Genomic DNA, 15,455 nt, shown 5'->3' with positions numbered 1-15,455 from the left:
TTAATAGTCAAATTTCCCTGCCAGAGGTCTTTCTTTAATATTTGGGGAAAGATGATTGTTAATATAAATAAGTCTCTAATTAGCAGTCTAGTAAAGTAAAATAATGCAAATATATAAAATTATGTTAAATAAGAGGAAAAGTCTAATAAATTAGTATTTCAGCTAGTGGAGGAAAAGGAAGATTTTTGGAGGACTGAAGTGTTATATCTCAGTCCACAGCCCATTTTTAGGACAAGTGAAATGAAAGAATCTGAGATCTGGAAATGTTCAATTCGCATTTTTCATTAGTCCCTACAAATAAGACTAATGAAAAATATATGAAAATTGAGCAAATTACTGAGGCAAAAACATAAGACCGGCAATCGGATGGAGAATCTTTCTTCTACAACTAGAGTAAAACCGATTAGGACTAGGTTCCTATAATACAGTAAAAGCCTAGCTTCAGAATGAGACTACAAGGTTGAAGTCAGACCAGTGGTGAAAGTGACGATGCTATTTATGAGACTGTGGTGTTCAAGCTCTTTTAATCTATTCCGTCTAAGTTTGGAATAGATACTAGAGACTGATACTGAGCTTAGTCTACAGAAAGCAAATGTCCCGACTCCCCAGCCATGAAACAGAGTAGGAAGAGAGTGTGAGACTCAAGCAAGGCAAGAAAACTAAGACTCATCCCAGAGACAAGTCAGCCTTGCTTAACATTTGCTGTAGAGCTCAGCCAGAATCCCTAAACTGTACTGCTTTCAATGAGCTTCCCTTCTTTTTCTTCCAGAACTGCATACTCTTTATGTCTCTAATTACTTTGTTGTCTTTTTTCCTCCCGTCGCATCTTCTCATATCAATAGCACTAGAGTTAGGTAAGTAGAGATTGTCATTTCTGGATATGGGTCACTTGTAAATTTGGATTTGGAAATGTACACAGGCTGAAGTCAATCCAAAAGGCCAAAGAAATAAGAATGAAAGACTGGTACTATATCCACACAAAAGATAAAAGCAGTTTCACTGAAGACAGAATCCATACTAAGATAGATGAATGTGAGGAGGATGAGCTAGTCACAAGCTTGTGTTTCATCAACCTGGAAGGGAACAACCTGGATTTGAAGAGACAGCGAAACATCAGTACTTGGTTATTCTGAAATCCTGCTACTATCCAGATGTCAGATCCTGCTAACTCACATGTGATTACCAATTTCAAGAGCAATGCCAGGAACAAGGTCTCTGGGCTGCCAGCACAATTTCAAATCACGTTATTTGAATACATTCTGTTGGTCTTCACGAGTCATTTGTTTACTGTGGGCCTAGGTCTAAATAAAGATTTTTAAATCACTTCACATTTTAACAGAATTTTTAAGTCATATTTATATTTTCTCTAAGAGATCAGCACCACGTCTTAGCTCCTCTCTCCAAAGGGGCCACAAGACTACAAGAGATTCAGGAATTTGGGGTCTTTTGCTATATTTACAATTATAAATTAAGTAAATTTTATCTTTGCTGTATATCCTTTCTGTTTCTCCCTATTAGGCAACTAATTTCCTCCTATTGTAGAATTCATTCTCCAAAGGTCCTAGCTAAAGTCACTGGTTAACCTAATATAATAAACTATTTGAGATAAGGTGCTAAAGACCAGTGGTGCTTAGGAGCTATCTCTTTACATGCATGATTAATGTTATGTTTTTATATGTGTGTGTATGTGTATTCAATTATTTAACTGTGTATTGACCACTTATTATATGTCATGTACTGTGCTAGCAGTTTTCCATGTTAGCTCATATGTTGGGTCCCTAATGCCTTTCTTACCTTTGGTTCAAGGGCTACATGTGGTCATTCCTTATCTCACAGATACCTCATCAAGAAAGTATAAAAATAACATTCCCTATAACTTGCCTGGATACTATGATGAAGAGGCCTAATAAATTAAAACACAGAAACATGCAATATATTCTCTTATAAGCCTCAAATTAAAAAAAATATTGAGTAGTTCTTGGATGATGACCCCGGTGAGTTACAGAGCTCATATTCCTAGTCAGGTTGTTGAACTCTTTCTTTAGGACAAGAAGTGATTAATGTTGGGTTTTCATGACACTTGACAAGGCCATCAGGAAAGATATTTTTGGTCAAAGAGTACTTTACTGCAGTGGTCCCCAACCTTTTTGGCACCAGAGACTGGTTTCATGGAAGACAATTTTTCTATGGACTGAGGTGGAGGGCATGCAGGATGACAGTTTGGGGATGAAACTGCTCCACCTCAGACCATCAGGCATTAGATTCTCATAAGGAGCATGCAACCTAGATCCCTCACAAATGCAGTTCACATTAGGGTTTGCACTTCTATGAGAATCTAATGCCACCACTGATCTGATAGGAGGCAGAGTTTGGGCGTTAATACTGTCCCACTGATATGGTTTGCCTCTGTGTCCCCACCCAAATCTCACCTTGAATTATAATCCCCCAAGTGTCAAGGGCAGGAACAGGTGGAGATAATTAAATCATGAGAGCAGTTTCCCCTATGCTATTCTCATGATAGTGAGTGAGTTCTCATGACATCTGATGGTTTTATAAGGGCCTTCCCCCTTCGCTCGACACTCATTCTTTCTCCTGCCACCCTGTGAAGAGGTGCCTTCCACCGCAGTTGTAAGTTTCCTGAAGCCTCTCTAGCCATGTGAAACTGTGAGTCAATTAAATCTCTTTTCTTTATAAATTATCCAGTCTTGACTATTTCTTCATAACAGCATGAAAATGGGCTAATACACTCACCCACTGCTCATCTTCTGCTGTGTGGCCTGGTTCCTAACAGGCCATGAACTGGCACCAGTCTGCAGCTCGAGGGTTGGGGACCCCTGCTTTACTGGCTTCAAATTACAACATGCAGCGACTGTTCTGCTCTGTCAGTGAGGAAGGTTGGTCTTGGCTAAGTATGTGCTGAGGTCAAAGCTGAATCAAAGCTAAACTCAATTATACATCATCTTCCTGAAAAGAGTGGCCTCTCTTTCATGGCTGCAATGGGTATAACATGGGAGTTAGACTTACACAGAGAAGCAGACTTTTCTTAGAGTGTAGGTCCAGTAAGAAAACACTGGCTTTTAAAATAAGGAAGAAAGTAGGAGTGTGCAAATTAAATAAAGATAAGTTGTTAAAGGTTAACCAGTTTCTCCTGGTAGTGTTATAAGCAAATGGCATAGTCATTCTCTGATTCTACAATATTTAGATGTTTTATTTCAGTCACATAGTGGGAGCTGAGAACAAATGTGGGTAAACCAGATACAAAATACCTTCACAGAACATAAGCTAAAACCTTTTCCCTTAATCTTTCAGTGTTGAATCATATGTTATGTCTGGACCATAAACGTGAAAAATGCCAGAGTAGCTCCGGTGTCGCCATGGTCTGGCACACACACACCCAAAAGCATAATCATCCTTAAAATATATTACCAGGATTGCTATTGTATATTTGCAATTGCTGCATTACAAATGATCAAAAGTTTAGGGGCTTAAGATGTCTGTTTATTATTTCCCTGTTTCTATTGAATAGAAGTCTTGGCACAGTGTAACTGGGTTCTCTGTTTAGGGCCTCACCAGGCTGAAATCAAGGTTTTGGCTAGGCTGCGTTCTCATCTGGAGCTCATGGTCCTCTTCTGAGAGTATTCAGGCTGTTGGAAGAATTTACTTCCCTGCAATTGTAGTAGTTGAAGTCCCTGTTTTCTCATGGGCTATTAGTGGGGTTTGCTCTCAGTTCTTAGAGGCTGCTCTCAAGCCCCAACCACGTGGCTCTCTCCCAACAAGGTAGCTTACTTCTTCAAAGCCAGTAGAAGATTCTCTCTCTCCTTCCAGTCTGCTATGATGGAGTCTTAGATAAAATAATATAATCACAAAAGTGACTATATCCTCACTCTCTTATGTTGCTAAATAACAGAACCTAAGCAAGGGAGTGACTATCCCAGCAAATTCATAGATGACACCCACACTTAAGAGGATGTGGAAGCAGAACCTGGGAGGCCACCTTAGAATTCTGCCTACAACAACTCACTCAGAACAAGGACTAAACTCTGAAATATGCGGCGGAGGAGACGGCAAAATGTTTCTCACCTCCAGAACCTACAAGTTAAATGTAAACAGTCTCAAGACCAAGAATAGTGCCTTCTAAGAGAGAGAAAAAGAACTGTATAAAAATCTATAAATGTCTACCAAAATTCCCAGAGGAAGACATTCAGGTCTCAATCTCAATGAACCCTTTGAACTATGCCTCAGTGAAATCCAAATTCCTACACAGATAATAGGGCTGGCAAAGATTTATGGGTAACTATTTAAAAGAGACCTATACTCTAGTTTTAGCAACTCCCAAACCCTAACTTTCCATGAAACTACCCCTGTTACCACTACAGTCTTTCTTCTTGGGTATTATATCCAATAGCTATAAGGTGATGTGGCAAGAGTTTATTCTCCGGAGAAAGAATAATACTCAATACTTGAATTGTAACACTGACATTTTCTGGAGTAGGAATAAAATAACCAGATGACCAAGTTTCAATTCTGGAATAGAAGCCCTGTATAATCACTTCCGTTTGAATGTGGGTGGATCCATAAATATGATGGGACATTCTCTCTTTTGGTTGGGCTATGTTATATGCTGAAGTGATAGGAGAGGCACTCCCATGATTATACTATGTCATTTAAGACTCTGTCTTAGCAGGTGAGGGAGATTCTCCTGGTAGCCTTGAAAAAGGAATCAGCCATGTTGTGAAAGGGTAACGTAGCTAGGTCTTGAGGGAACTTTTAGGAACTAAGAGTGACCCCAGGCTGACATCCAGCCAGAAAATAAGGGCCTCAGGCCTACAAATGCAAGGAACTGAATTCTTCCAACAATCCTAAGGAGCTTTGAAGAGGACCCTGAGCCTCTGAGAAGATCACACCCAAGTGAGACCTTTATTTGATTTTATTTTTATTTTTTGAAACTATAAATTTCTACATGTAATATTTTATTATTAACTTTATGAAGACATGGCTCTGGTCATGATTGTTTATAGGGGTCAGATAATGCAAATAACAGCAAGTAGACTTGTATTTTTTTGAAGATGATCTCTGCATTGTATTATTATTATTATTGAGACAAGGTCTCACTATGTTGTCCAGGCTGGTTTTGAACTCCTGAGCTCAAGCGATCCTCCCACCTCAGCCACCCAAATTGCTAGGATTACAAGCGTGAGCCACTATACCCAGCCAACATCTTGATTTTAGAGTGGTGAAACCTTGAGTTTAGGACCCAGCTAACCCAGAACTAGGAACCTAACCAATGGAAACCATATGATAACGAATTTGTGCTGCTTTAAGCTGCTCACTTTATGGTAACTTTTTATGCAGCATTAAAAACATATAAACACCTTCTTAAATAAAATAAACTGACAAAATTAGTTTTAGGAACTTTCTGTAGCAGCATCTTTCAATAACTAAATCCCCATTGGTCTTACCAGATAGCTACAATATTTTCAGACTGTTAAAATGTATTAAAAACTAATATATACCTATGAATATTTTAGGTATATTTTAGTGGTTCTCCAGAGCATTGTAGATGACAAACTAAAACTAAAACTCCTTAAGTGATGAAAGAATGCCAAACCAATGATTATTCAACGATATAACTCCAACAAGGACAAAAGAAAATCTTTGTAATAATAGCATATATGATGTATATACATATATATACATAGAAACAAAGGGCACTTACTCCGAAAGTTGTTCACTGGTAAGACTCCAGGATGATAGAATCCTGCTTTGCAAATGCACTCATAGGCTCCAAGAACGAATCCTAGGCCTTTAATTGGCATACACTATGAAGAAGAAAAGACAGCAACATAGTTGATCATGGCTTATCTCATGGTATAAAGGCTCGCAGATATCCATCATTGCAAATGGTAACAGAAAACTAACACATTTTCCAGAAATAAAACAGCTCTTTTTTGAACTTTTCAGTTTTGTTGTGCCAACAATTTTTTTTTAGAAGCAGTAAATTAAGTTTCCTTTCTAAATTTATGCCATTACAGCTGCAGTTGCACACATCTTTACTTCCTGTGGCAATGGAATGAGTTAATTACTAGACATAGTTTTTCTTTTTAATGCCTCACATATCATCTTATTGCTTTAAGAAATTGTTCCAAAGCCTATAAGAGTATTTCAAAAGTGATTCCATACTGAATGTTTCTATCAAAGCAAAGGTAGGTAGGTGGGTAGATAGGCAGGCAGGTAGGTAAACAGATATGTAAAATTTAAGATGTGAAAATTGCTTTTATGAATTAAAGAGTCATCAAATTTTATCCTGGAATCAATCAAAATAACACAAATTGATAAAATAATAAAACAAGTAAATTTAAAAATGCAAATTTAGAAGATAAAAATAAAGATGAATTAATTATTCCGGGGCTGTTTACCTAAAATCTGTTTAATAGATAAATGTTTTACATATACATATAAGGAAGAAAAACAGCTTTCAAAATATTTCACTATCATAAACAATAGACATCTCCCCAAAATTTAATCTTGACTTCTTTCAAGGGTCAAGGATATAACCTAGCAAGCAAAAGATATAATTTTAACCAAGTAAAATTTAGCTTAACCTACTTCATTTTTGCTACATTTAATTACATAGCAAGGAATAACTTCTACTAAACTACAAAAACTACATCAGTAAAACTGGAGCATTTAAATAATCTAACCAACACTGAAATTTCTTTCATGATATTGCTCTACCATGATTCCAACACATTGCCTTTTTACCACTATAATCTATTAAAGGAACTTAGAATCTAGTGAATTTAAGAATTATAAGATGTCCCTCTTTTCAGAGGCCCTTGAGATAAAATTTTAAATAATTTAAATAATTCCATAATCTAAGCTTAAATGATTAGCATTAAGATCAATATTACATATCACAAAAACTCCAGCAATTAGATAAGTATTTGTATGTAAGATAAAAAAGCTAATACTTATTCTAAAGTCAGAGATGCAGCAAGAAATCTCTGAAAAAGAGCTCTCTAAAGGACCTTCTTGAATATTTTAATTTCATTAATACCCTCTTCTTTTCCATCTAACACACACATATCCAATTTATATGCTGCAATTGAAAACACATTTCCTAACCCAGAGCAAAATAAAATAGCAAAAGAGTACCAGTCAATTCAACTGAGTTAGCAAGTATTTAGGAAATAACCGCAGCATGCATAAAGAATGCATACAGAACCTAATCAAAATAACATGTACTGTTTATAAAGCTCCAGTTATACAATAGGTCAAATCATATTTCTAAACTATGTAAATAAAAGAAGTAATTATAACATGTATTTAGGAGACGCACTAGTATTATGGAAAGAGCATATTAGTTGTGGTCAGTCAGAAAAGATAAATTTGAAATCTGACTTCGTCACTTCCCAACCATGTGGATTTGGGCTGTTCTCTTAACATCTCTGAGCCTTACTGTCTTTAATTAATGAGAATAACTATTCCACCAGACACAGACATAGTCTGAAAAAGGTAGCGCCACCATGATGGCCTAATGGGTTAAATACAGGGTATAAGAGGAAAAGAAAAATAAAGGATGACTCCAGCGTTTTTGGCCTGAGCAAACTTAAGTATGGAGTTGTCATTTAACTGATCTGAGAAAGTCTTTAGATTTAGGGAAAAGATCAGAAGTTCAGTTTTGGAAATGCTCACGGTGAAGTGATTATTCAAAAATTTAGATCTACATCTCAAATAGGTAGTTTGATAAACTAGTATGAAGTTTAGAAGAGATGTCTGGGCTGTATAATTTGTGAATCATTTGTATAAAGATCATAGATAAATCCGTGAGATTAGATAAGGCTAAATCACTAAGCAGTGCCTTCAGTCAGCAAAGGAAACAGATCCAAAAATATGAGAGTAATCCGGCTGCAACATCTGCCACCTCATTGATTGCCAGGACTGATTCAGCTAATCTGGCTGACTTGGCAGGTGTCTTTTTCCTTCCTCACTACTCCATGTGTGTCCTTCCTGAAGCTACTTGCTAGGTCAAAGAGGATGACCTTCCCAAATAGAGGAGAACCATTCTTCACTCAAGGGTACACAAGCTGCTGTGTTCCCCTGCTAGAACCTCTAAACATACTATCAGGAAATAGATCCAAGTGGTGAGACTCGGGACACTTCAGAGCTAAAATGTTAGGCAGAAAGAAAGAATCAAAGGATCCTGAGAGGAGCAATTCAATGGGGTATCATTACTTCCGTTACGACGTCGCGATACTACGAATATAGCATGTGGAGTTTGTTATAAGTTAGATTTACTAAATATTCATCCAGCAAGGATTTGTAAACTAAGGTAAACCAGGTAAACTAAGTCTTAGATACTAAGACTACATTAGAATTCTTGAAATATTTTACCTTGCTGAAATTCAGAGGTTAATGCTATTCATTAGAACATAGAACATCACTGATTTCATGATGATATGACTCAGCACTGCAACAGTGACTCAGTTGAGAATTTTAAATTCTTATGGAAGATCTGAAAGTTTATTGTAATTAAAGTATCTCTCTGCTATAAACTAACTCTACAGCCAACATAAAAAATGAATGTTTAAAAAATTGAATTGATTAGATCTGGTACATATTGCCAAATAAAATATTCCTTGAACTTGAAAGAAATGCCTCCTGATTTTATTACATAAAACACAGAAACATGAATTATTAGCTACCTCAAACTTGTTATTCTATTAATAAATAATTTTATGATCTCAAAGGAAAGAAAAAAAACTTTGTCAATTAAAATCAATAAAAGCAGATCATCCTGCTGTACTGACTCCACCTCCAAGACAGCAGGGCCTGTACGGAACCAAATGTGCTACTGTTTTCATGCTTTTGCCTTGAAGTATACAAGTGGTCTTGGCTTATTTTTTTTTTTATGAAGAATTGTAAATTTTCAATAAACTTGCAAGGCATATTTTCTTGCTGTACCCACCACCATGATTCCCTCGCTACTTCATCTCTGTTACCTCCTAAACAAAATTATACATTTTTAAGATTAGGAAATTAGTTTAGTTAACCTAGTTTAAAAAAAAAACTGTAAATATAGTGATGCTCAACTAATGTTTAGTTTGGGTTTAGGCTGAGGGGCTGCTTGTTAAGTAGCACTTGTTTCTCCTCCATGAGGGTAGCTGCTCCATGAGTAGCCTTTGATAAAAATTGATAAAAATATAAAAATTAAGAGTTATTGCTATGGGATCCTTGGAGTGTCATTTTGCCAGCCAGAAACCTCTGTGGCCAGTGGCTCCTCGGCCTGACTTTTGCTCTGGCCTGCTAGGCACATTATGCCCACTCAGCCTGGAAGGCTGCCCTTGGCTCCTGCTACCAGCCTGGATCCCACACCTGCCAAGGGCAAGCCAGGTGTGGAGCAGTGGGGGTGTGTGAGTGAGTGTGGGGTCCACACACTGTGTGCAGCAAGGCACACCAGCTGCAGAAGGGAGGACAGCTCTAGGCACTGGCAAGGGCACTGGCTCCCTGTGAGACTGCAGCTGAACCAGGTGTACCATAAGCAGCTTCGATGGCTGTATTAGTCCACTCTCATGCTGTTATAAGAACATACCCAAGACTGGGTAATTTATAAAGGAAAGAGTCTTAACTGACTCACAGTTCCACATGGCTGGGGAGGCCTCACAATCATGGCGGAAGGCAAAAGAGAAGCAAAGGCACATCTCACATAGCAGCAAGCAGGAGAACGTGTGCAGGGGAACTGCCCTTTATAAAACCATCAGATCTCGTGAGACTTATTCACTTTCAAGATAACAGCATGGGAAAAACTCACCCCCATGATTCAATTACTTCCTACCAGTTCCCTCCCATGATATATGGGGATTAGGATAGGAACAATTCAAGAGGAGATTTGGGTGGGGACATAGCCAAACCATATCATTCCACCCCAGCCCCTCCCAAATCTCATGTCCTCACATTTCAAAACAAATCATGCCTTCCCAACTGTTCCCCAAAGTCTTAATTCATTTCAGCATTAACTCAAACGTCCACAGTCCAATGTCTAATCTGGGACAAGGTAAGCCCCCTCCGCCTATGAACCTATACGATCAAAAACAAGTCAGTTACTTCCTGGATACAATGGGGTTACAGGCATTGGGTAAATACACCCATTCCAAATGGGATAAATTGGCCAACATAAAGGGGCTACAGGCCTCATGAAAGTCTAAAATCCAGCAGGACAGTCAAATCTTAAAGCTCCAAAATGATCTCCTTTAACTGCATGTCTCACAACCAGGTCATGCTGATGCAAGAAGGGGTTCCCATGGTCTTGGGCAGCTCTGCCTCTATGGCTTTGCAGGGTAAAGTCCACCTCCTGGCTTTCATGGGCTAGTGTTGAGTGTCTGTGGCTTTTCCAGGCACACAGTGCTAGCTGTTGGTGGATCTACCATTCTGAGATCTGGAGGATGGTGGTCCTCTTCTCACAGCTCCACTAGTCAGTGCCCCAGTGGGGACGCTGTGTTGGGGTTCCCACCGCACATTTTCCTTCTGCACTGCCCTAGAAGAGGTTCTTCATGAGGGACCCACCCCTGCAGCACACCTCTGCCTGGACATCCAGGTGTTTCTATGCATCCTCTGAAATCTAGGCAGAGGTTCCCAAACTTCAATTCTTGACTTCTGTGCACTCACAGGCCCAACAACACGTGAAAGCCGCCAAGGTTTGGGGCTTGACCCTCTGAAGCAATGGTCTGAGCTGTATCTTGGCCCCTTTTAGCCACAGCTGACACACGGGGCACCAAGTCCTAAGACTGCACAAAGCAGGGAAGCCCTGGAGCCAGCCCACGAAACCATTTTCTCCCCCTGGGCCTCCAGGCCTGTGATGGGAGGGACTGCCATGAAGACCTCTGACATGCCCTACAGACATTTTTCACCATTGTCTTGGTGATTATGCAAATTTCCGCATTTCCTTGTTACTTATGTAAATTTCTGCAGCCAGCTAGAATTTCTTCTCAGAAAATGGGTTTTTCTTTTTTACTGCATTGCCAGGCTGCAAATTTTCCAAAATTTTATGCTCTGCTTCTCTTTTAAACACAAGTTCCAATTATAAATCATATCTTTGTGAATGAATAAAACTAAATGCTTTTAAAAGCACCCAAGTCATCTCTTGATCACCTTGCTGCTTAGAAATTTCTTCTGCTAGATACCCTAAATCCTCTCTCTCAAGTAAAAAGTTCCACAGATCTCTAGGGCAGGGGCAGAATGCCACCAGTCTCTTTGCTAAAACATAGTAAGAATCACCTTTGCTCCAGTTCCCAACAAGTTCCTCATCTCTATCTGGAACAGCTCAGCCTGGACTTCATCGTCTATATCACTATCAGCATTTTGGTCAAAACCATTTAACAAGTCTCTAGGAAGCTCCACACTTTCCCACAGCCTTCTGTCTTCTTCTAAGCCCTCCAAACTGTTCCAATCTCTATCTGTTACCCAGTTCTAAAGTAAATTCCACATTTTAGGGTATCTTAATAGCAGTACCCCACTCTACCGGTACCAATTTACTGTATTAGTCTGTTCTCAAGCTGCTATAAGGATATACCCAAGACTTATAGAGGAAAGAGATTTAAAAGACTCACAGTTCCACATGGATGGGGAAGCCTCATAAATATGATGGAGGGCAAAAGAGGAGCCAAAGCATGTCTTACATGGTGGCAGACAAGAGAGCATGCGAAGAGGAACTGCCCTTTATAAAACCATCAAATCTCATGAGACTTATTCACTATCATGAGAACAGCATGGAAAAAACCTGCTCCCATGATTCAATTACCTCCCACCAGGTCCCTCCAACAACACATGGGGATTATGGGAGCTAAAACTCAAGATGAGACTTGGGTGGGAATAAAGCCAAACCATATCAACAGCTAACACCAAGAAACGTGGTGTGGTGCCCAGAAGCTTGGGGATGCCAGGAACCACAGAGACCTAAAAAGGACGTCACGGCCTTGGCTCAGGGAGCTTCCAGGTCTGGGATCCCCAAAGGGCCACAGCTCTTCTTTCCTTCTCTATTCTTTCCTTCTTGTCACCCACAATATGGCATGCAAGGGGCGTGTTTCAGCCCTGTTTGTGTTACAGCTTTTTTAGCCCCACCATTCAGCGGGTCCCAAGTTCTTGTACTCCATCCAGGAAGAATGTACACAGACAACTGGAGGGTCAACAAGATAAAGAGGAGTTTTATTGAGCAATAGAACAGCTCAGAGGAGATCTGCAGTGGGGTACTCCTCTCTGTAGCCAGAGTGTTCCAACGAGTGTTCAGCTCTCAGCAGAGGCTCCTCTCTGTGAGGCAGGTCATCCTGATGATTGTGGAGCTCTCAGCAGAGAGGTTAATTTCTTTCTGCAACTGGATGTCCCATTATCTCCTCAGCCCTCAGCAAAGAGGAGACCCTGCGGTGGGCAGCTCCTCTCTGCAGTTGGTTGTCCCATCATCTCCTTAAGTCTGGCTGAGTGCAGGGCTTTTATGGGCCTCAGCAGGGAGGAAGTACATGTCCATTGGTCCATGGGTGGCCATGGACAGGTCCAGAAAAGGCACCACCTCCCCTGTCTGAAGGTGGGGCTTCACTGGGGACCCTCCCCTCTTCTTCCCAGGATCTTGTCTGATGCCTGCCACCATTCATGGCACCCAGGCTGTTTGTGCCAAGGGATGCCTGCAGGCCAGTGCCAAGCTGCCCTCAGCACCCACTGGGCCTCCCTCCCATGCTCATTGGTGCCCAAAGTCTAGAGGGGGCCAAGGTGGCAGGGGCTGGCCTGTCAGCACTGTCCCAAGCAAGCACACACCCTGTCAGGTTGCAACAGCACCTGGGCTCAGCCTCAACTTTGCTCCATGATTGGAGTGGGCACTGAAAGCAAAGAGAGGCCAGGCAACGGGAGCAGACACCTCCAAGCCTGTGTGGGCAAGGGAGGGGGCCTTCCCAGGACCCCCAAGAGTGCAAAATGCCTGGGTCTGCAGCCACAACTTGGGCAGCTGCAGCCACACATGGGAGTGCAGGAATCTTGCCTGCTCCCAGCTCCCACTGGCTCCATGGAGCACAGCACTGCCCCAGACCCAGCTCCACCTCTGCCCGCCCTTCATGCCTGACCATGCTGCTCCTCCACCAGCAGGTGACCTGGCCTGGCCTCATTGCGATGGCTCCCAGGGCAATGGGTGAGATGCAGGTGGTACGGTGGACCTGGCCAACCCCACAAAAATGACTCCAATGTTCCTGGGGCCAGCCCCATGAGTCCTGGCTGCACCTTTGGCCTGGTGCTTATGGGCCCGTGGGACATGGCAGGGAGCAAGGTTGAGGCCACAGCAGAGGCTCTGGGCCTGGGAACAGATTCTGTCTGGCCATGCAAGGGTTGGGGTGGTGCGGTTGACTGCCTCAGGGACTCAGGCCACAGAGGACCCACTGCCGCCACTGCTGCTCCCACAACCACTCCTGCTGCCACCGCTCTCACCTCACCAATGCAGCTGGCATAATGACAGCAGCTGCTCTGGATGGCCCACGATTGCCGTCATTATTGTACCCCTGAATAAGGAAGCTGCTTACAATATTGGAAGCCTACTTTGATGAACCTTAACAAGCCACCAGCAGAGATTTACAAAAGACAGCTCTTAAGAACTCACAATCAAATCCAGGTTCCTAGGAGCAGACCAGATCCAATTGCTTAAGATATGGTGGTCAAGAGTTTAGAGTGAAGTGGATAAATATCTAGAAACATACACGCTATCAAGATTGAATCATAAATAATAAAAAAGAACAGATATATAACTAGTAAGGAGATTAAATTCAGTAATCAAAAAACTTCCCAATAAAAAAGTGCCCATAACCACATGTCTTCAATGGAGAATTCTACTAAACATGTATAAAAGAATAAACAACAATCTTCCTTAAACTCTTGCAAAAAATTGAGGAGAAGCCCAGGCACGGTGGCTCACACCTGTAATCCCAGCACTTTGGGAGGCTGAGGCAGGTGGATCATGAGGTCAGGAGATCGAGACCATCCTAGCCAACATGGTGAAACCCTGTCTCTGCTAAAAATACAAAAATTAGCCAACATGGTGAAACCCTGTCTCTGCTAAAAATACAAAAATTAGCCAGGCGTGGTGGCGTGTGCCTGTAGTCCCAGCTACTCAGGAGGCTGAGGCACAAGAATCACTTGAACCCAGGAGGTGGAGGTTGCAGTGAGCCGAGATCACGCCACTGCACTCCAGCCTGGGTGACAGAGCAAAACCCTGTCTCAAAAAAAAAAAAAAAATTGAAGAGAAAGGAACATTTCCAAATGCATTTTATGATGTCAGCACTATACTATACCAAAGCCAGATAAGTATACTGTTGGAAAAGAAAACAATAGACAAACATTTCTGATGAATATTGATGCAAAAATCTCAAACCAAATTCAACAGAAATTCAACAGACATTAAAAAGGATTATACACCACAAACAAGTGGGATTCATTTCTAGAATTCAAGGATAGTTAAACACACAAAAAGCAATCAGTGTAGTTACACACATCAACAGAATGAAGGACAAAACCAAACGATCATCTCAAGTGATGCAGAGAAAGCATCTGACACAATGCAACACCCTTTTATGATAAAAACACCCAACAGACTAAAAATAGGAGGAAATTACCTCAACATATTAAAGATCATACATGAAAAACCACAGATAACATCATACTCAATGGTAAAAAACTGAAAACTTTTCCTCTAAGCTCAGGTACAAGGTGTGAAAGCCTTCTCTCTCCACTTTCACGAAACATAGTACTGTAAGTCCTTGCCAGAACAATTTAGTCAAGAAAAAAAACTAAAGGGCATCCAAAAAGGAAATTAAAAAGTAAAATTATCTTTGTTCACAGATGACAAGATCTTATATAATTTGAGGGTAGAAAACCCTGAAATTCCACACACACAAAAACTACTAGAACTAATAAATGTATCCAGCAAACGTGTAGGATACAAAAATCAACATGCCAAAATTGGTTGTTTCTATATACTAACAATGAATAATCCAAAAGTAAGTTTAGAAACAGTCTCATTTACAATAATATCAAAAAGAATAAAATGAAAATATCAAAAAGAATAAAATGATTAGGAGTAACCAAGAAGGTGAAAGAAGTATACTCTGAGAACTGTAAAATATTGCTGAAAGAAATGTTAAAAGATATAAAGAAGTGACAGTGACATCCAGTGTTCATGCAACACTGAATTGAAAGATTTAATATTGTTAAAATATCCATACTATTCAAAGCAAAGCAAACCTACAGATTGAATGTAATCCATATCAAAATCCTAACAACATTTTTTGCAGAAATCGAAAAAATGTCCTAAACTTATATGGAATCCCAAGGACCCAAAATCATCAAAACAATCTTGAAAAAGAACTAAGTAGGAGGCATCACACTTTCTGATTTCAAAACACATTACAAAGCTATAGTAATCAAAACAG

At 40.4% G+C, this 15,455-nt stretch overlaps 1 protein-coding gene across 1 annotated transcript in view; it reads right to left on the bottom strand.

Moving 5' to 3' along the window:
* GPR158 (G protein-coupled receptor 158) overlaps positions 1–15,455 on the bottom strand; it is a 422,582-nt gene that overhangs the window by 200,825 nt on the left and 206,302 nt on the right. The window contains exon 3 of the mRNA XM_003821403.5: positions 5,717–5,819. Within this exon, the coding sequence (XP_003821451.1) occupies positions 5,717–5,819 (103 nt within the window). The remainder of the gene's footprint in view (positions 1–5,716; positions 5,820–15,455) is intronic.

The sequence above is a fragment of the Pan paniscus genome, chromosome 8 (genome assembly GCF_029289425.2).
Source record: "Pan paniscus chromosome 8, NHGRI_mPanPan1-v2.0_pri, whole genome shotgun sequence".
Classification (NCBI taxonomy): Eukaryota; Metazoa; Chordata; class Mammalia; order Primates; family Hominidae; genus Pan; species Pan paniscus.
The sequence above is the reverse complement of the archived record's forward strand: the minus strand, read 5'-3'. Positions and strand labels throughout refer to the sequence as shown.